The 23445-nt window shown below is 36.6% G+C and overlaps 2 protein-coding genes across 3 annotated transcripts in view; both read left to right on the plus strand.

Annotated features, from left to right (window-relative positions):
- The first annotated feature begins 66 nt into the window (after positions 1–66).
- Positions 67–6952, plus strand: LOC124630153 (peroxiredoxin-5, mitochondrial-like). The gene is made up of 3 exons (XM_047163890.1): positions 67–250; positions 320–586; positions 6123–6952. The coding sequence occupies exons 1-3, from the start codon at positions 149–151 to the stop codon at positions 6315–6317; spliced, it is 564 nt and encodes a 187-aa protein (XP_047019846.1). The 5' UTR covers positions 67–148; the 3' UTR covers positions 6318–6952.
- Positions 6953–8228: 1276 nt separating this feature from the next.
- Positions 8229–23445, plus strand: part of LOC124629872 (apoptosis-resistant E3 ubiquitin protein ligase 1) — a 39369-nt gene continuing 24152 nt past the window's right edge. For both annotated transcript variants that reach the window (XM_047163526.1, XM_047163527.1), the window contains exons 1-2: positions 8229–8509; positions 22361–22526. In XM_047163526.1, the coding sequence (XP_047019482.1) occupies positions 8344–8509; positions 22361–22526 (332 nt within the window). In that variant the 5' untranslated portion in view covers positions 8229–8343. The remainder of the gene's footprint in view (positions 8510–22360; positions 22527–23445) is intronic.

A 23445-nucleotide genomic window follows, 5' to 3' on the forward strand; every position in this document is an offset into this window, starting at 1 on the left:
GAAGAAGCACTGAACTAGATTTCACAAAAGAAATAAAACAAACTGTCAATCAAATGTCATATTCGCCCAGAGGTCACAGAATTTTATCATCTGTTGACTGAAAGGATCGATAAAACGAAGATAATAAAAAATACATAACCCACTACAAATGTTTCTCACCGGCCCGTCTATTATTCGTATAACTGCATCGTCAAGGCGAGCGGCCGGTCGAGCGCTACACACTTCGCAATTAGCCATGGCACCCATTAAGGTAATTATTTTGTCGGAGTGTGTCCTGAAATTATATAATAGCCGGTCTTGATGTGCGCTGTGTTCCTAGGTTGGTGATAACTTGCCGGTGGGCGATCTTTTCGAAGATTCTCCTGCAAATAAAGTGAACGTGTGTGACTTGACGGCGGGGAAGACGGTGGTGTTGTTCGCGGTGCCTGGCGCGTTCACACCGGGCTGCTCGAAGACGCACTTGCCGGGCTACGTGGAGAATGCCGACAAGATGAAGGCCGATGGAGTCAACGAGATCGTGTGCGTGTCCGTCAACGACCCCTACGTGATGGCCGCCTGGGGGGCCCAGCACAACACCAAGGGAAAGGTAAGGAACCTCTTTAGTTGTTTGACTAAGTTTGGTAGCAGATTTTTAATGAAACATGACTTTGAATATTATAACTACTACTGTAAGCTTCAGCATGAGTATTTTTATACCTTACAAGGCATATTCTCAACAGTGAAGCTTATCAAAACTTAATTTAATTATAACATATATGTATTTTTTATATCCTTAACATAATTTAAAAAAAAAATCAAAGGGGATTTGTAGTATGTAAAAGCAAGTTGTCATTTTAACCTTCCGATGAATAAATTATGTATAGCTCTGATAGTTGCAAACATTATGTCAGGAGGGGTCAAGGAGTAACAACATAAACTATTCACAAACAGATAGTACAATTGATTAAATAATGCTGTATAAATTGAGGTCAAAATACTCAAAATAACATAAAACTTCTATATCTATACTAAAGAAATATGGAATATCTGCCAGGGAAAAAGAAAGATTCTTTTACTTTGTAAAAAAGGTACTGTTAAAATATATTTTTTAACTTTATAAATTGTCTATGTCACGAGTATGGGACACAAATTCACATTTGCTCCCTTCTCCATTTGAAAAAAGAGTGTCTATTTTAGCTCCCCAAGGTACCCAGTAGTCAATCTCAAACACAAATCTTTATGATAACAAATTAGTTTTTCATACCAAGAAAGTAATGGAGTCCATTGGGCACCAATCATCCATTATGTTACTGGTGGTAATTACAAAAACTGCTTTGAAATATCAGAGCCATGCTTCCTTACCACAAACTACCTATGTAATTGAAATTGACATATCATGTTTTTAATTTTACCCAAAGAAAAGTCCAAGTTTAAAATGGAAGGAAGGTCAAAGAAAATCAATGTGTATTCATGCATAATTAAGTCTTCGGTCGCCGCATCGCGCCAACTGTTGACTCCCAAGCTCATTTTCAATAATATTGTGTCTTCTGCTTGGTGGGATCCTTTCTGCGGCCGCAGATTTTAGTTGTGCCCTAATAGGATCATTGTCATGCACCTATATAAAAACTATTCAAGCAGCTCAGGTTCAGGTTTTTCTCGTATCTCCACCGTTATTCGTCGTCGTCGTTTCAGCCGAATGACGTCCGCTGATTGACAAATGCCTTCCAAGGTTCGCCACTTTGCTTGGTTGTCGGTCACCCGTATCCATTGCTTCTCGGAAGAAGGCTTAGATAGTCCGTCGATCTAGTAGGGGGCCTGACGATGCTACATCGTCGGGGTCGTGGTCACCTCCCTACATACCCTTCTCCAAAGCGTCTTCATACTTACGATTCGTAAGTATCTTATATTCGTAAGTAAGTTACGAACTTACGTTCGCATTTATAACATTAATAAGGAATTTGCCTATGTACAATCATGTCTATAATTTAAATATGACACGGTACAAGTCTAATAATACTGCCAAGTGCCATTTTCTTCCTAAAACAAGTTGCATGAATGTCATCTTGATAAGTCTTGGTCGCATGTCAGCTGTGCCTATGGGTCGCGTGCGGTAAGTTTGTTAACCCTTGCCGCCTCGCAAACTGCTGTTTACTGTGTACATAAATAAGCTATTATGGCCCTTTTTTGTTGAATCTGTTTATACTTAGCTGTCAGACTTGCATGACTTCCTAACACCGTCATAAAATCAACAATTTATGTTCCGCGTAAACGTAAAATGGACCTTAATGTAACCTGTCCACTAACTTAGGCCACGAGATCTGTGGATTTCATTACTGCAGATGAGATTACCTAAATTAATAGACGTGACAAAAAAGGCCCACATTTGTGTTCCAAATAGGCCACATACAAAACGACAAGTTGGATCTATTTACACAGTTCCAAACAGTATAATTTTGGGCCACGACTCGTTAACACCTTTTTGCGTTATAACAAGCACAAATAACGCCTTTTCATCCAACATTATTACCTTGACTGCAATAAACGATCATCTAATTAAATTACATCACGAACGGCTTACTGTTTACAGTCAATTTGTCAATAACCTAATGGCCAAGAAAATAGCAAAAAATGTACGAAGATATTAAGTTATAATGGGCTATAATGGAAGTTGGCTCGGCGGCTACAGAACTCATTATGAAATCAATACGCCCCACTTGTGATGACCTCCGGCCTTTGGTTGCTAAATTATTCAACTTGAAGCTACAATTTAATTCTCTTTAAACACTGAAGTGTCTATCGATCTTGGTTTGCAGTAATAAGGAATAATTGGAGCGATGAATCTTTCATACTTTTTTGTCTTTCTGGGTCACAGTCGCGTGTAAGTTGGTCTAGGTCGTGATTTGTACAATTCCATGATTCTTAATAACTTATTTGATTACTTTGTATGATTTATGATGATGATACTTGTTGGGATTATCGAGGAGTTATCTATTTTACTATTAACGTAGCTACTTTAGATACATAATTATGTTTATTCAACGGTAGTTACTTTAACGAGTAGTGAAGTCTTTTGATCCCCTTCGTAAGATTTGAAAATATTTCTGTGGCTCTAAGAATACCGAACTGCGTAGGTAGGTAGGTATCGTTCGCGACTCATTAGCTAATTTTATAAGGATCGTATGATAATCAATTTTATCGCCGTTCATGCTACAGGAAAGTTAAACAACACAAGTCAACCCTTAAAAATAGGCCGTTGACCCTCACCGGACGGGTCTTAAAATATGGGAGATCAAAAGCTTTTCATACATTTCGGGGGCAGCCGCACGGAAACCCGGCTTGATTATAAAACGCTTGACTTAGGAATTTCAATGTCACGGTATTAAAAACCCCTTTTTGTTGCTCCCTTGTTTCGTTACCTACTTGGTGTTATAAACGTGTGAATTTTTGCGTAATTGTATTCTGAAACGTGTACAAAAGGAGATTTTAATCAAACCTAACTCCTACTAATATCATAAACGCGAAAGTTTGTGTGTATGGATGGATGGAAGTTTGTTCCTGTTGCACGTGCTACTGATGGGTATATGTATATCAGTATATATCATATAAATAGGCTTTCTTTTCCGGATGAAACCGCTAGCAGAAGATGTTATGCTCCTGCTGCTCCACCTGCGTTAGCGTTAACGTTAATGTCAACTACACGTTACTTATTGCATTAAAAATGCGTGTTGGCTACACTTATGCTCCTGCTCCACCTGCGTTAGCGTTAACGTTAATGTCAATGGCCAACTACACGTTACTTATTGCATTAAAAATGCGTGTTGGCTACACTTACACTAGGTTACAATGCCGCAAGAGTTAATCCCTCATGAAGTAACGCGTTAACACACATTAAAGAGGTTAAACTTAGGCACACAAAATAATTCTAAAAACTAAAGCTTTCTCATTTGACCATTCCATTATCGTGCTCGTAAAATGCAGTTACCGCTTAAACAAAGTATCTACACTCGTCCTTGCATGCGTGCAATGAGATGGCATTAATGTAGCCAACATCACTTAGCGCTCTAAGCTACGCACTAAAACACTTTGATGTGTCCAAAAAACCGACACCCGACTTATCGCTTAGCGTTTAATGCTATTAATAATGCCATTTGTATAAAATGTCATTAAAACGTTGGCCCCATCTGCGTAACGCCAAAATTTTACGCGTTAAGACGCAGGTGGAGCAGGAGCATAAAGCTTTGGTTTCCTAGGAAAGCGGTACCGTCATATAGCGGCCGTAATACAGCGGTGAATGACGTCACCAGAACGTTGTCTATGTAAACGAAATGGGGCGGTTTCCTAGAGAGCGGTAACTGACGCCGTAACTTCAAAAAGCGGTGCCGCCATTTGCATGACGGCCGTCTTGACGATGTCAGATAGTTTGGTGAACGTTTTATTGAAAGCGGTGAAGCTTTTTTAATACGTATTTGTGTTTTTTTTTTTCGGAACAACGTCAAAAATTAGTTACAACTCTTGGAGCAGCGGGAACGACGAAATTTCCTCGTTATTTCGTTCGTAACCACGAAGCAATATATAATATAAAAAGTAAAGATTACAGAAAAAGTCAACTAAAACAGAATTGGTGTCGTGAAATTTGAGAAATATTAAATAAAACAGGTTAGTAAGTATGATACAACTAACAAAAAGTTTATGACGGTGTGTTAAAACGGCCGTGGAACTTTCCACATGTCATCACCGTAACGACGACCGTCTATTTGCGTCCGTAATATGACGGTCGCTATATGACGGCACCGCTTTCCTAGGAAACCCAAGCTTAAGCGCGCTAAGCTACGCACTAAAACCCTTTGATGTGTCAAAAAAACCGACACCCGAGTTATCGCTTAACGTTTAATGCTATTAATAATGCCATTTGTATAAAATGCCATTAAAACGTTGGCCACATCTGCGTAACGCCAAAATTTTACGCGTTAAGACGCAGGTGGAGCAGGAGCATTATACAATAACCCCAATAACACATTTGGTTTGAATTGTGCAATAGGAATCATGTCAGTTCAAATGTGTGCGAATTCTACTATCGATCGCGACCATTCGGGACAGACCGCAGGTTTAATTTAACCGGTCGCAGCCACAAACATTATGCAGTTGTGGACCTTTATATAGGAAAGCCTTTTCTATGGACCCTATCCCTATTGACGTTTTTTATGATAGATCTCTATTAGTAACCTCGCTGTAACTCTGTTATTCAAACAAACTAGGTCCCCTATTTGTAAATTGGTAGCAGGATGTCAATTATTGTCAAATTAGGTGTTCTCTTCTCTTTCAGGGAAAGGGGTTCATGAAAGTAGACTAGTAAAATCATTTTGGGACATATTATAATTATTTTATGAACTCGAAACAGTTTTTAAAAGATAATATTTGTTACTAGCCGATTTCCCCCTGGTCTCGTGGGAATTACTGCTCGTGCTGGGATAAAATATTGCCCTTGTTATTCGGGAAAATTGTAGTTTTGCAACAGTGAAAGAATTTTCAAATCTGTTCAGCACTTTTGGAGCTTGTAGGGTACAAATAAAAAAAAAATTGTGTTGTGATGGTATAAGACTGAAAGTAAAATATCTTGTTCGTCAATGTCGGCCAGTCATAAACATTTACTGAAACAGTATTTAAACGACTTACTTTGAAAGGCGGAACCTAAATTGTTAATTTAAACTTTGTCACGTAGCTAATGAATAATTTGAGTGAATGGCGAAAACCTTCAGCCGTGGGTAACCTTCCTTTCGGTCGTTAACCGATCATAATATAACTTTGTTTCAAAGTCAAAAATGAAAACTTCTGATTTGGAAACAATCAATATTTGTTTGTGTTTCTGAAAAACCATTAGGTAAACAATATGAATAAGTAATCCTTGTTGGAAAAGGCGAGTTACTTTAATTACGAGCGCTCGAAACACTGAGTCGTTCCATATTTCCATCTCTATTACGTACAATAAGTTATAGTACTAACTTATACTTTATTAATATTCCGCAATGCGGGGCCCATCGGTTATGCAGATGTGAATTTAATGACCCGAGTACCTAATCTACTAACGACTTAGATTGATGTAGGTATATCTCAGTTATTAACTATCTACTTTAATTTATCCGCAGATCCGCATGTTGGCTGATCCTACAGGCACCTTCATCAAGGCTTTGGACCTCGGCATCAATCTGCCCCCTCTCGGAGGATACCGCTCCAAGCGGTTCTCCATGGTCATAAAGGACAGCAAGGTCGATAAACTGAACGTGGAACCAGACGGCACCGGCCTCTCATGCTCCCTAGCTGACAAACTCAAGATTAAGTAAAATTACACCATCAAGGTCCATTCCACGCAATTTTTGTCAATTTAGGACGTAATTTACACTTGTCTGTTGTATATCCCTAAGTGTGGTCCTAGCATTTAAGTGTGCAGAGAGCCTATTTCGAGAATCGAGACTGCTTCTGATGTATCTGCGTGAATCTTGTTAAAGGAATGGCCTTTATATCTCATTTCGTAGTTTTACGCGCCATCCTGTATGTCCAGTCACAGTGTTTTATCGATCCAAGCCAATAACTTATACTTTTTGTGTATTTTATTTCAAAATTTAACAGTTATTCTTCATGTTTTTTAAGCTTATATTTTCTCATTTTATATTGATATTTATAAGTTATATAACTTTTTAGATACATTTATTTTTAATATATTTTAGATTTTGTTATGTTGGATGGTTTTCGATTCACAAAGTCGATGGCAGCTCGATGTATGCGCAGAGCTAATGTTTGACTGATTGGCATACAAGAGGCTGTGTAAAGCGCATATTTTTTCTTCGAATTTGTAGAGTTAAGATCCCTTTTCGTAATTTGTGATCGAACACACCTAGCTTTATGCAGCTCCTAGACTGTGCGAGCACTCCCTTGTGATATTGAAAACAAATCAATTTATATAAATAGATTATAGTTACTTGTTGTTTTATTTGTTGTCTCTATTTTCCCTACATAATTGTCTTCTTCAGAGGCTAATTTTCTGCTGGTCACAAACCACTTCGATCAGTAACGGAGATTCTATTTAAGATATGAGTACTAACTTTCGCCAGCGTTTTCACCAATTACTCTGCACCCCCGGATAAAAAGTGCCACATAGCCATAGCTTCCCTCGATGAACTATATAAACAATTTATATACTGAAACAATTTTTCAAATCTTTCCGGTAGTTCCTGAGATTGGCGCGTTCAAGAAAATAGTGGTAGGTTATTAGTTGGTTGTGTGTAGGTAGGCACTAGGCACCTGCACCTGCGAAAAAAATCAAAAGTTATCATGTGCGCTACTGTGTGAGAAATCGATTTAGTTACTGACTATGCAGTTAATTCGATATCGCCGTTGCAAATATGTACCACGAATGTATTTAAATATTACCCTCCTATGCAGCCGCTGCCAAGTGCTTATCTCCATGACAGCGGGTCTGGGAACATAATAATTGACCTTTGACTTATCTAGCGAACTGGGCCACACATTCTAATATAACAAAGAGGAATATGCAACTTACAATACCTTATGTACTCTCCTATACTCTCCCTTATGTTAGAACTAAGAAGTTAAGTAAAAACTAGAAGCAAGCTTAGCTTATGTACTCACTTATACAACATGTAACTTAATTAACGCACATCCTGAAATTAGTTTGTTCAGAATCGTTTACTGAATCGATTTATATCATTTTTAATATAGGTAATTTTTTATCCCAAAAATAATTAAAACTACGGAAATTATTGTCATATTAACCCTGTACAGGCAAAACAAATTCAAATAGACCGTAACTCAAAGTAATAAGACTTCGTGTATTGTCGGCTTTTTCCGTAGTTTCGTCATGTTGTGTCGAGTCGAGCGGCGCGCGGCGCGATATTTGCGTGCGTAGTAGTATGACCAAAAAGTTCTCCAAGAATTGGTATAACTAATTTAGTAAATAACAATGCATATACATGTTAAATTAAAAATTCAGTGTATGTATTATGATTATAACATAATATTCTAATTGGGGTGTTTGAGGGTGTGCGTTAATTACGTTACATGTTGTATACTTCCTTACGTACTTGCACTAGGTGATCCCTATCTATATAATACCCTATATTCTCCCTCATGTATTCTCCCAATTTATCCTCTTTTCTGAGGTACGTATTATTAAAAACTACAACTCCGATTACTGCATGAAATGGAATGGAACGCTGCGAAAATCAAATGTCAAGCGACAATTTGACAATGACAATCAAAACAAAATTGTGAGGCCGTCCTCATTTTAGTAATGTTTATTTTTATAATTAAATATAAATGAACATGGCATTATGACCAAGAACTTTAAACATGTATAAACGGGTACATTACTTTGGTACAGTATTGTTTATGTGTTCACTTATTTATTTAGTTAGAGTTGTGTTTACGGAGATCTTCGACGATGAGACGGCGTTGGTCGATGAATGGCTTGACCAGAACGATCTCAGTGAATATAAGAAGCTTTTTAGAGAATATGGTGAGTACCTAGTTGTACTGGATACTATTGTTTTACAAAAGAAAAGATTCTAGTGGAAGAAATGTTATTGCGAAAATTGTAAGGGCGCGTTCCAGTCTACAGTGCGTCTATGTTTTCATTCCTGATTTGCCTCGATATCTGGTGATTAATCCAATTAATTATTAGTTAATAAACCCAAAAATATCCTATTCTATGCTAAGACGAATCTTAAGCGTTATAAAAGGACTGACTGTCTAGAAAGTTTGGAAACTCAAGAGTGGCAAAATGTATTATGATTGGCCTAGCTAGTTATTGCTGTACAGTTATACAAGACTGAATTCTGTTACAGAAAAGACCTTCCACAAAGGCGACAAATTATCAAAAACTGTTTCTTATTAGATTCCAATTATGCTCTAAATCTAAAAATATATCCCACCCATATACTATTAAAGAATAACTGATGAGGTATAATTAAGGCTAACTATCTTGATGCTAGTAAGATCAATAACCTCCACTCTGTAGATAATCACAATATTTTTAACCTTTAATATTTGTTGCCCTGAATAGGAATATTTTTTATTTATTCAGGCATAAAAATATCATTGTTTGCTTAAAGAGTGTCCTGTATGTTTATTAGATAGAGTTTCAATTTGACAAATCATTTCTTATTAAATGAATTATTAAATACTCATGAATTACTTAGTTGATGTGGCTACCTTGGTTTTTGGGTACCATAAACGGTTCTCAATTCAACACTGGCAAGGCTTTAAAAGTGTGGAGTAGTAACGGTTGATTAGACCTAGATTAGCCTTGAAGTTAAGTGCAAAATGATCTATTTATCTTTAATTATTACATTATAAGATAGACCTTTTCAGCAACTGCTGAGCAACTATAAATTAGTCACTTGGCCACTCTGTGACTTCAAAAATCATTTGGTACCAAAAGTCATATTCTGTCAGAAAATATTTTTGTTGATTTAAAGATCTGAAACAATGCCACATTTCATTAGTTAAATTACAAATAATATCAAAATATATATAAATAAAATAAATGTATCAACACTATTTAGGCTGCTGCAGTAACTGAATTATCGGCTCAGCTGAAATTGGCCCATTCAATAATTTGCTTATATGTGCCATTTATCTTCATTTGTAAACATAAGTCAATAACAGCCAATTTTATCATGAATTAAAAACAATAAACAAATAGAAAACTCCTGTCTACTTACCAAATATTGCTGTTATTGCTTGTTATCTGTAGCTAACTACATTCTTAACCCAGCCAAAGTTCAATGAACAATCTATATATATAAAAGAAAGTCGTGTTAGTTACACCACTTATAACTCAAGAACGGCTGAACCGATTTAGCTGAAAACTGGCAGGGAGGTAGTTTAGACCCAGGAGAAGGACATTTTATTACAAAAAAAAATACAATTTATTCCGGACATATAGCGCCATCTATTGTTCAAACCAAAAATCTGCCGGATGCCACTATTCCACGCGAACGAAGTCGCGGGCAAATCTAGTTTATCATATTTTGTACCCAGCTTCCAGTTATCTGCGTAATTCCGAAAATCTTTACAAAAATAGCATGTATCCCTTGTGTAGTAAGATTATAATCATAATCCAATTAACGTGATGAAAGCGAGCCTGCCGCGGTAGAAAAATGATATCAGTATCTGTAGAGATCCCGCGGGCGAGGCGTGAGGGCGGGCGGTGACGTCGGCGCCACCCCGTGCGCCCCAACCTGCACCCCACCCGTGCCCCCACCTGCACCCCACCAGTGCCGGCAAACAACAAAGAACTGCTGGTTTGTTCAGTCGCGTCGCACCCTCCGTGCCGTGCGGACGCGTCGTACTCATGCATATCACCACACATCAGATTAAAATGATCGTTTTAATTAAAATTGTGATAAATTACAAAATTGGTATAAATTAAAAAATATTTCCGTATCAGTCTTTAGTCTCGTTTTAATTTGGACTCGAAAGTGAGTTTCCTTTGTTCGGATTGTCTGTGGTGAAGGCGGTTAATTCGGTTTAGATAATTGATGTCAATTGAATTTTAAAAGTCACCATGTGGCAATTCGAGGACTCAGAGATATATTCCATAGGGATGATCCACCCCTCACACAGCCGGCACTCGGGGCTTTCGATGCTGTCTGGAGTATCACAGTTTTCAGGTAGGTAGGTTGTTTTAAGGTGACTTTTAGTTGCAGCTTAAGTTCTTATACTTTGGCGCACAACAAAGCGCTCACATAACTCGAATGCAGATTTATTTATAAAACTTGCTTTTCTCTTATTTTAAACACCCACACTTTAACCAGGACATGACTAAGCGTTCGCGCAAAAAAATGCAACTGATCATAAAATTGGGTCACCCAATAAATCATGATGATCATTAAAAAGAAATTGTAATCAAATTCATTTCGGCGACAGTATTCATGACAGTCAACAATACTAATAACTTCAGCGGGTCCCCAGCAGTAACATTAATAGCCTGTAACAAACAAACAAGTTTATTTTGCAAAATTGACCTTTAAGCTTGTGGTTTTAAAGTTGAGTTTTGCATGAGAAGCTGTTGGTAACAAGGTTTCGAAGTAGCATTGTGTGGCTAATCCCTTCAGTGGGATTGTATCGTGCACTGCGTTATCTACCGACGAGGATTTGGATTTCAGAACACGTAAATCCATTCACTTTTGCGTGAATTGGAAAATAAAAAGAAGGTTAATATCGGCTTATTGTTATTTCAGAGATTCTTTCAGATGTTTTTACTTCGATAAATGGTTCTTTGTTCATGATTATTTAGATCTGCCTTAACAGTCTAGTAAGGTCGACTCCTATGAGTGAGTTCTCGGGTTATGTTTCCAGATTGGGTCAAAACAGCTACGAAGCCTGGAAGGGAAAGGAAAATCCTGGAAGCAGCTTTACTGTTGCACTATTAATGCCATCAGATCATTTACCCCGCAAACTAGGTCGGGCGGGGCAAAGGATCAGTGGATAATAGGTCATACCTTGCAATTTAATTCTCATACTCGAATTCAATCTAAATTACCTAAGTCTATACCAAGTCTAACCATCTAAGTTTACAATGATAAACTTGTGTAAAAGGAAAAAAACTACAAATATAATAAAAAGGACAATAAACATTTCTGCAGTCCACAAGTTGCTGTAATTTTCTTGAATGTGGCAAAAAATTTTTTTGTTCATCAATATAAATTAATTGGACCATATCTATAAATTGTCCAATCGATCCTGCACTCTAAATTATGTGACAGGCCATAGTGTTAAATGGATGCTTAGGCCGTCTGTGCACTCCTTAATTAGGTACTTACAGCGAAAATGATATCTTAAATTGGATATTTAGGTGAGTTACGGCAGTTAGTTAATTCTAAGAGGTGTCTGGGGAGCTTTTTATGTGTCCCATTTAGTCGTAAAAACAAAGGCTCCCTTTCTGCAATTTTTAGGTGCCTGCTCTTGGAGTGGGAAAAGACGAATTTAATTGTAGCCATATGAGGAAATCTGAGCCTTTTCAAGGCAAGATTAGATAAGAACTATCTAGGCAAGCATTGCCCATCTTCTACCACATCGTCACTGCCTTGGTCACTGACCATTAGGTGAGATTGTGGTCAAATGTTTGCCTATTATGTAGTGGGCTCTGATGATCTCGGTGATCAATTCAAAAGCAATAATTTTCCCTTTCACCTTTCAACTTGAAAATACATTAAACATTTCCCAAATCCCGCACGTCCACGATAATATAATTTAAACGTTTGCAAAGTTCTATCCACTTTAACAACTACATAACATGTAACTCGGCAAAGGGGATAAAACACGGTGAGGATTAATTTCATTTTTGCGGGCATTCTGTTTTTATTGTGCGGACATTAAAATGATGAAAGAGAATAAAGCTAGCCACTGCAACTAATTGCCAACTGCACTCGTCGTGTGTAAGTAATGCATGGTCTAAGTTATGGGGGATCAGCTATTCATCTTTCTGTATCATTGTAAATGATAGTTATCCCCAACGGCGTTAGCTTATGTCTAGACCAGATAAGGTTTCTTCTAATAATTGAAAATCGTTTTAATCCCGATTTTATATCCCTGATTTTATATAGCCGTGAAGAAGGCGAATCTGCGAAAATCCCGTAAAGACTCTTAGAGCCACTGGAAAGTAAATGGAAGTGGACTCCAATTAAAAATAACGCGGTTCGTTAGGTGATGTCGTATAATTATCCTTTAATTAGATCGCAAAGTTTCTAGGAGAACTAGGAAGTTTACGAGCCGACTAGTTGATGAGAGTTAGTTGGGTCGAGGAAAAGGACGCCCGTGTAGGTACAGTGAGGGAGGGAATAAATGAATGAAAACATGAATCTATACTAATATTATAAAGCTGAAGAGTTTGTTTGTTTGAACGCGCTAATCTCAGGAACTACTGGTCCGATTTGAACAATTCTTTCGGTGTTAGATAGCCCATTTATCGAGGAAGGCTATAGGCTACTTTTTATCTGGGTTCGTGCAGAGGTTCCCACGGGATGCGGGTGAACCCGCTGGCAGAAGCTAGTTGGTAATATACCTTCAGGTTCACGTCCCAAACGTGAAAGCTTCGATTTCCGTTTTATTATAACTTTCTATACAATTCCATGTATAGAATACCCTTTATATTCAAAACTGCTTGTTTAACTTGGGGAATCATTATTCTTTATGATTTATGAATGGGCTCGAAAATAGACATAATGTAGGACCTTGTAGATACAGCGGATGTAGAACGTCATACATGGAGTTCCGATAACGACATTGGACTGTAGACCTTACGATATGCGCCTGTTGTACACTAATTTTAAATATATCGTGTGCATGTAGTAAAATCGCTCAGCTTATGACATGCGCCGCTTAAATGCAGCACTCGCGGCGAGGAGCACTTGGAACTAATTCAAAAAGGCCGGCGCGCACCGGACCTCAACTTATGTTAACCTTGTCTGGTTTGGCGCGTGTTTTGTTTGGGGACCACTCGCTTTGTGGATGTGGACAGAGGCTGCCAAGTGCCAAGCTTGGGGCATCATGAATAATTGCCTGTAGCAGGATTTTTTTTCCGCATTTTGATTCGGCAGGATGATTTCTCTTGATTTGATAATTATAAGACTTATTGTGTCAGCAAGAAGAAGTCAATTTTTCCTGTCTAATATAGATATGTGTGGCTAAATAGTTTAGTACGTTCAGCTATTTACTGAATGCAAATTTTCACTTCTGTCCTGACCTGACAAAGTTACGAAATTTTCTGCAAAACGAAACTTTTAAATAAAACTATGGACCATGACAAAAATTCAATATTGTGCTTTCATTCTTTCAGTACTGAAAGCAGCTGTGACGTAACGCAAAAACTGCAAAGTTAAACAATGCCCTGATGCACAAAAAGCGCTGTGGTACCCGCTGCAGTGACCCACTTCCCGCACTTTGTTTTTAATACCAGCACCAACGACCATATAAATAAAATTTATGCATATCCGATACATAAATTGTTTTATGAACTGAGATAAAAGCTGTCCCGCCGGATTAACCAATGCAATTAAAAAATCCATTTAAGTTTTCAATTTGACGCAGCGAAGCCATTAGTTACAAAGTATTATCGTGCCGTGCTTCATCGGAGTTTTTGCCCTCGATCAAAGGGATTGCTCTCAAGCGGGTGACTGATTTCAATTCAGATTTTGTTTATTATTTTTCTAATATAGCACTTTTCACATAGCCAGTGTATTGATTTTCATGAAGGTTTTGATCTCCCACACAATACTGCTCCTACATGCTTTGAACTTCAGGGTTCTCAGCAGTGGGTGTTACGAAGAAATTTTCTGTTCGCAATCCGCTTAGTATTCAAATGTTGTGCTCTATGGATCAAGGATGTAGCGAACCTTATTGGATGCACGCTGCCACGTCTTGCGATCCACTGGATTATTTCCAATACAAAAATATTATTTTAAAGTCTTTTTGAAAGTGATAGCAAGTTTTACAGGCTGATGAAAAAAAGTTCCTCAACTTTGACTGAATATTCTTTGTTAAATTCTTGAGCTTATATTTAAGTTTCTCCCGAAGTTTCATAAGCTTTCATGAAAGCGGTTGTTTACAGAGAATATAAAAGAAAAGAACGAGTGCAATGTTCTCCAAGCAATTTGCTTTGAACATTCCGCTATGTAATTATTTTTTGATCGTTAAATCTTTTATACAAAATCTTTTTTAAAATAAAACTTTATCTTAATGTTCATTGGTTTTTACAACAAAGTTGATCCATTTCTTTTGTTTTAATTTAATTAAGATTCTTTGACTTGAAATGGAGTTGGTAACTGGGACGGGTCCATTGTAGTATCAAGTTCAACGGCGTTATTTAGTATTCCAGGTTTAGTAGGTAACAATGTAATTATTCAAGTGCAGACACTCCCGCGGGATCTAATTACCCTCAGTCGGCCAACTTTAGGTAGTGCAAGTTTACTTAAAACGTCCATCTGCAATAGCGCGTTGGAATCACGCCAAACTTCCTGTCGTTCACCAATATCTGGTAAAATGTCATGAAAAAACCACTTTCACGTTTTGCTTTGATAAATACAGCGAACGCTTCGCTTAGCACTGACCTGGCACAAATTGACCTTACGGTGTAGGTCCTGAACAAACCCCGCTAGTAATCTATTTGTTCCCGCCCTGCCTGCGGGTGAATCTGATTTAATTAGATAATCTCGTCTCGTATCGTATCTCTCGGGTAATGTTATTGCATTATGGTAATTGCTACAGCGCCTTTGTGTTGATTTAGGAGTCGATTCTAGGTATGCTTGGATCATAAATTTAACTGTGGAAGTTGCTATTTAATGTAGATTTGTGTAATTCAACATTGTTTAGATCTCCAATTTTTAACTGCAAACTCCTTTGCTCCTCCTAAAATTATATCAGATCAGTTTTAAACTGAAAATTCTTTGTCCTAAAATTCTTGCTTAAAAGGTGAATTTCCTTTAAAGTTATTCCTTAGAAAGGGATCTGGAATTTATTAACTTCTAAAGTATCTTTGTTTAGTCTTTGAAACTAAAAAGCAATACGAATGCCAAATCAAACAAAGAGCATTACTACCGCTTGAACATTACGAATTTCGGTGAACTGTACGTAGCTGTATCGACCACGCCCAATCGTTTCACCAGATAGGGGTGCATTGCCCTAGAGCGGGATGCATCTGTATTTACAGGTCCACCTGTAGCCCGGGCTGGCCGGGTCGCGGGTCAGCGGCCCAGTTCCGCGGCCTAGTTCCCTGCCTGCGCAACAAGTGACGTAGCTATCGTGGCATTATGTAATGTTTAATCTATACGTGGATGATGTTCTGATATAATGGTCCTTTGATGGCTGTCGATGGCTGTTAGCTAATTGCTATTGGTTTTGAATTGATTTGTCTTATTGGCAATATTGGTTTATATGTCAGGTTTAGTATTGTCTTTGTGTCTTTGTCTTGTTGGCTTACATTTTTATAACAATATTTAGGTTTTTATGTTTTTAAACTCTTTAGTTTAAAACAAATTGAAATGTTATCACCCGCTTGAAACAAATTACGTTGCAGTTTATTTTAGAGCATTTATTAATGTATGCTTCTTTGTGACTCATTCTATAATCTCCTGGATCTTTGTAGTACGAAGTGCGACATGGGTCGCGGAGTAATCTTCTAAAACGAGATTACCATAAAGCGTAGCTCGTGGATTATCTTGCCCTATTTAATTAGCATAATTAAGGCTATCACTGCGGCATAATCTATCTTTTCTGAATAATGTGGCAAAAATTAAGTAGCTTTATTACAGGCCATTCTTATTCTAACTGAGACTTCAGAATTTTCATCGGCTGTTTTTATTAACATAAAAGAATATGAACGCTAATGCTGTTGATTTATCGAGGCATTTTTCGTATCAGTATCGTTTATAACTCACCACTTAGGCGGGCCATTTTTTAAGAACTACTTAGCTTTTATATTCAGCATTTTCAGTAGCTTACCTTGAAACTACATTAACTAATCAACACCTGAGTCAGCGAAAGCAATTGATGGCCCAAAAGGCAAGGTCAAAGCTTTTAACTCCGTGATATCGGGCTATAAAGGGCTACCCTACTCAGTGAATAGGATGCGATCAAGCCCGATGGTAAACCCTGAAACAATTTAAAGGGCCACAGTCGGGAACCAATGTTTGCACAACGAGATTGCTAGATTTGCCGCGTTTGATATTTGCTGGAAATAAACTCGCTGTGAAATGGTCTGTATTGGGATTTTTTCGGGTTTTTGCTGTACGGTTTTATTTGCTTTGAAGTTCCGTGCGTATTTTTATTGTATGTGTGCGGACACATTCTGTTAAATGCATACGGGTTTTATTTAACTCTACAAAATAATCCTAGCTCGTGAAGCTTGATTTCTGGAATTATTTAACATGCAATTTTGTATTGAACACAACATTATTACTCATCATAACAATCCACACTATTGCAACAATAACTATGATATACTGTTCATAAATCTCTGCGGTGTGCGGATACTAACCAATTTGCCAGATTTGTATGACAGACGTATTATCTTAATGGCAGTACTCTACATGAAAGTTTCATGTTGGCACAGTTATTGCCCATACAGCTGGGGAATCTAATTAGGCTGAAACTTTCTGCGGAATTCGGTTTGCGGCTGAAATCAGAGCTTTCGTGTCAAAAACAAATCGTAACAGTTGTTTTCTTGCACGAAAGCAATTTGGGTGACCTTCGGCCAGAGTTCGGGAAGTGCCAATAAAAGTGCGGTAGTCATAAAGAAACTTTGACATCGTATATTAAGAGGATGTCGATTTTGTTCTAGTTTAAGTTCTTGAGCGTGACTTTTTCTTTGGTCTGGCTTTGGGGTTAAATCGATAACTATTTGCATAATTTTTAGCCGCAATATCATTCAAGAGTATGAGCCTAGAGTTACATTGCTGTTTCAGACATGCAATTTAGTGTTCCTATCCGATCTCAATTTAGTGGAAAGCCTATTGCTCTATTTGCCTTTGCCCTTTCACCGGGCGAAATTGGGTCAGCATTTATGCGTTAAGCAATCATATGCTTAAACTTATTTATTCCCAATATTTTATCTACTTCAGTACCTTTTCCAAAACCATAACTAACCATAACCAATATTTAACTATATTATCTACCTACCAGCCTTAGACTTTTTCTTTTTAAATGGAGAAGTGGTAAAGTACAACGTTGTTATCATGAAATGTTAACACCAGTACAAATCCCACGTGTATCCCACAACACATTTAAATGTCACCAAGTACAATTTAAGATACTAAAAGCACTTACGCAAATTTTGCAAGGTTTCAACCTACACCAAAGTTTACTGGAAACCAATTCAAGTAATGAATATTCGGAACTCGGCATTGAAGTCATTTCTTAGTGTAATTGGAATAGTAAAGGTGTTATACATGTACAAGTAAATAAGCTACTTATTTTATTACCTACCTTGTTGATCTAGCTGTCACAAGCACGGCTGCTGTGCACGAGTACTCAGGTTCTATACACCACTATTTTTTAATTAGTACACAAAAAAATGGGGCTCTACCTGTACCCGTTACTGATCATATTTGTGTAATCAAAACTAAAAAAAAAACGAAATCCCAAAATTGTCCAGGAAAATTTGTCTTATTTGGTAAATTCATAATTGAATCAAGGGGGCAAGTTCGAGCGAGAGCACGCGAATGCGAGAGCGACAGAATATGATTAATGAATACTACTATGAATGACTTAGAATTACCTGTACAATGTTTCCATGAATTGAGTGACATTTTTGGATATAACTTATCGCTAATAACTTGACTGATTATGAATATTAGTTTTTGAAACTTTGCATAGATAATACTAAGAACTTTTTAAATAAGCCCTTTAAGTATTTGCACTAATTAAAAAATAGTAGTGTATATCGGCAAGAAGGACATCGTCATCATCACTTTATACAGGATCCTATTATTTGTATGTAGGTCATATTCAAAAAAATTGTATATTAAAACGTCCAACAGAGTTATTCTTTTTTAAAGAATAGCTACTAGCTAATTACTCTTAAAACAGAATAAACATTTATTTCAGCATTATGAAAAACAAAAATAACGCCCCATAATCCTCAATGAATGATTAATTTTAAAAGAAAACTACAACGTAGAACATTTGTTTTCATATAAGCAATGCGTGTCCACATTCTTGGCGCGACATTTAGAAAACATTTTATTATTCAATATTAGTATTTTAACTGACAAATAATTGATTTCTTAGCAGAGCATTGTGGAACCTGAAGGAATTTGCTAAAATTATCATGAAATATAACACGCAGAATTCAGGAATAATTAATTAAAGCAAGTCTTGATTTCACTTCATTTCTGTTATTCCTGTCTGTTACATTAGTAATTTTAATATTTTTGTAGTAGTTATCAAAATTATTTTACCTAAAACATTAGCAACTGAACTGTCAAAAGAATCGACGAATCAAAAATGTTCGGTAATTTTGAGAAGCGCAACAAGCACGAAATATTGTGGTGCAGTGATTATTCGACAATTAAAAGTTACTTATTACTGTGAGACTTTTAAAGTATCGGTAAGTACTTTTACTGTTTTATAACTCAGCTTAGAATAAATGTATATTGACACTATCACTGTACTATACAAGTTTCGTATAAAGTAAGAATTAGCATTGAAAAAGAGATTTTTTTAGATTAGACACAAGCAATTTATTCATATCGGTTATCATATCGATTACTTTTTTCTGTGACGTAACAGATATGAACGGTTAAGGTTTGTTCACAGTGTACGTACCGAGATAAAAACGTATTTAATCAAACCTACCACTTTTCTTTTTATTTTATAATTTTATAAAGGTATCTTTACGAAAAGTCGACATGAACAGAGTAAATAAAAATCAATCCACTAATAAAATATAAAACTCGAAAATGTTTTCTATCGATATACATTTTTACAATCGATATTTGCAGGTAACATCATGTATTATAATGGGATAAGTTTGGGATAGTTACCTACCTACGAATGGCTTTAGTTCGGGTATAAGAATTGCTGTGGGGTTTGTTTTAGAATATTTAATATTTATGTATTAAGGTTTTCTTTTCTTCACAGGCAATATGCCACTAACACCAGGTGGACGACAGCGAAATTATAGAGAACAATTCGAATACTACTATCTACTTATTTTCTTTTAAAAGTACGTCGTTATATACTGACCCTAATAATTCGTCTCTGTTACTTTTCCGTTATAACAATATAGCTTTCCTATCTGTTTCATATCTGTTTTTTACAAATTTTTTGAAAACGACCCATGTATGTCCAAAAAGGGATGATCAATTTGCTCGCTTTTTGTACTAATACGGAACCTTCGTCGAAAATGACCTCCCGTTATTGGGTTACGTAAGGCCAACTTATAAAACATTTTCGTCTTTACTGACAACGGCGGTGAGGAAACTTGATGTACACCCTAATTGATTCCTGTCCTGATTTACGCCACTTAGTAACAAGTAACGTGCTTACCAAACAACCAATTTATAAGTTGTTTACAAAGTACACAAGGGTTTTCATTATTATGGGAAATACTCGGAGGCTTTTCGAGATGTTGTTTCTAATTTTACATGCAATGGAATCAGTGTTTTTATTGTTCTCAAGTATTCTGCTAGACCCACCTTTCCACACCTACCTATGTTTAGTTTATTTATAAGCTTGCTTTGTATAGAATTTTCCACCAAAGTTTTTTATTCAATAGATAGCAAGATTTCTTAAGAAGATAGTTTTCGCCGTGTTACATAATTTATTTCTAAGTTTAGCAACGATTTTTCTTATCGCGAAACAAGCTTAGCGTGGCGTGTTAGCTGCTATTCGTGTAACAGATACTATCTAGGCTAGTCTGCTTTACAACTTAGATTAAAAACTCGCGTGCTTCGAGTGGCATGTAAGCAAGCAGTTTAAAGTTTTCCCACCCTTTTGTTAAGTCCCTTCTCCTGGCTGAAAATAGAATTTATGGCTTGGGGCCTCATTGTTGCTGAAGTTTTGTGTGTGGGAGGCATTTTAGACGGCTCAAGGCATCCGCTGAGTTCAGTTTAAAACCGCTTTGTTTAACGGTTATTAGTCAATGTTTCAGTAAAAGTTTAATGATTAATTATTAACTGTTACTGCTAATCCTGGTGGTTCTGATACTATATTTAAACACTTGTTTTCAAAGATCAATAAAAGTTATGTTGCTGTAACCTTCTCTTTAGTTTCAGGTGCCAGAAAATTTTTTTGAACAATGAACGTTTATCTTGTCTTGTTTGTCTGTTTCATGGTTATGGGTGACTCACAATCTCAAGGTCAAGGTCGAAACTGTCTCTATATTTTACGTAACTACTGAATGTTGTATGAAATATTGTCAAAACAGAAAAGAAAATATGACATATTATTATTATTTAGACTGGTTGCAAAAAGGTATATTCGCTATACTGTTGTTCATAAACTTATGACCTTTCTTGATATTAAACCAAACCAAATCCTTATCATTATGAAAAATGTTCGGTGACAATCCTCCGAGGTCCCACTAGTTAGAATATAAATTATGTATTTTATACTTCAGTAGGCCGAGCCGGAAATCTAGGTACTTAAGGAACATTTCATGAATATTTAAAATACTAATTAACATCTTGAGTGACAGTTACTCAAAACCACAATTGTGTTATTTATTTAGGCTCAGGAGCTTTTAGCAAAAATTCAGGCTTCTTTAAAAAGCATAATGACAAAAAAATATCACTGACAGTAAAATAAAAATGAATAATGATAGACGAAGATGCCGTCTATAAATTACTTGTATAAAATAAGTAAATATTTTCTCTTTAGCTATAGAAAAGAAAAAGAAGAAAGTTCTCGTCTCACTGAAAGCAGATAATTTATCAGCAGACAAATTAGTCTCACATTTTCTGTTACGTGAGCCAACCTAATATGTTGTTCTTTATGTTGTCAGCGTATATTATCTTCCAAAATTACAGCATAAACATACTTTTGACGTAACAGCTAACTCCAACTTTCTTCGTAACGCAGGCTACCATTAGTCTCAAGGTCAAGGTCGTCGTTGCCAGGCAACCGACTGTCAACAAAGATTTTCTCACTGTAATTTAATATTATTAATGGTTGTTGAACATGGATTTTGCATTAAAATGTTATTAGCTGTAATAATTGCTACTTTAATGTTTATATAAATGCGAAAAGTGGTTTTGTTTGATGTCCCACGGTGGGCGCCATTAACTAATGCCGTTATGTTTATATAAAAGCTTTGCAGTTCAAAGCTTTTTACATGCATAATTAACGAACTATTGTTATAAGTGCGATTATCATAGTGTAAAGCTAGATTTGAAAAGATAAAACTCGAGCTATAATAGTCCCACGGTGGGTGCCATTAGGCGTTTACAAGGATATTGTTTCTGGAAGTGTTTGAATATGGCTTATTCATAAGCTCCGCTGTGATTGACAATTATGAGTGTATTGAATTTATTATTAATGAGCCTCAATACTTATTTTTAACGAGAAAATATCATTTTAACGATTTTTGTGCTGCTGGTTTATTTCGTCTGCATGATTAGGATATATTACCTAACTTTGAGGAGCTCGTGTTAAACTAACATGATACAGCAGTCAAGATAAACGCTGATGTTGAATAGGCTTTATTAATGAATTTGTTTAATTGTTTAATAAAGTCGCTCCGAAACAAAACCATTATTTATTTTCAGAGTTCGCACAGGACAGCTCACGCCTACGAAGGCCCACATAGCAAGGCGTTAAGTTACTCAAAAACCAAGTACGATAGTTCTAATTGTTGGTCTTGTTCCAGGAATATCCACATTATCCGGATGCGGTTCCCCGGACACGCTGGACCGGCTGCCGGAGCTGCCGGCGGCGGAGGAGAAGCGCCTGCGCCGAGCTGCACAGGTGCTGCAGCAGCGGCTCGTGCTGCGACAGTGGCTGGCTACACATAGGCTGCAGCATTGTTATACCAAGTACGTTGTTAGATAGGCTTTTAGGACCCAGTTCCCTTTAGACTTGTTATAGTGCAGTCATTGAAGCATTATTGCTACGATTTTTTTTACTGTGAACCGATTTGCATGAAATTTTGGAATTAGGTTCATCTTACCCTTAACCTTAAAAGTGAATATGATTTGAACTCCGCCACCCCCCCTGGGGGTGGTTGCCATCCCTTCTTTGGGGTGAATATTTTTTTTGCAAAATAACCTCGGATATCGATAGAAGACCTAATTTTAAGCAAAAGTTGTCTTTAAAGTTTAAAAAAAAATCCAATACTTTTCAAGTTATTTTCAATTGAAAATTCGCAATTTTTTCACGTTTTTCATCGGTTTTTTGCAAATATCTCCAAAAATATACGTTTTATCGAAAATGTTTAAAGAACAAAATTGTAGCAGGTAAAACAACGAACAATTAGTTTTTTTATAAAATGTCCTAAGTGCAATATTAAGCTAGATATTAAAGATCAAAGCCGTTTTTTATTTTGTCTGAAATTTAATCGTTGTGGTCAATGCCATGTAGCGGCGAGTAGATGCATTTTATAAATTCTAATAAAAATGGGTTTTGTAGTGCTTGAAATAAGCTTTAAGATGAGCACTATTAAAAGTCTTTTGCACGTAAAATAAGTGAGCTGTATTGCAAATAAGGGGAGCATCTTATATTTTTTCTTTTAAATCAATGGGTTTCATAAGTGCCATTTCCACCAAAATTAAAATTAATCGTATTCCGCCTAGGATTAACTTTATTATGAAGAGTTTGATAGATAGTATCAGTTTGGCTGCTTCAGGACAGATATTTTTCAAAAAAGTCGCGATTAACGAAAAGAACAAAATTTCAAATTAAAGAAAAACCCACTTGTTTTTCATAATATCTCAAAAATTACGACAGATACGTATA

The sequence above is a fragment of the Helicoverpa zea genome, chromosome 4, assembly GCF_022581195.2.
Source record: "Helicoverpa zea isolate HzStark_Cry1AcR chromosome 4, ilHelZeax1.1, whole genome shotgun sequence".
Classification (NCBI taxonomy): Eukaryota; Metazoa; Arthropoda; class Insecta; order Lepidoptera; family Noctuidae; genus Helicoverpa; species Helicoverpa zea.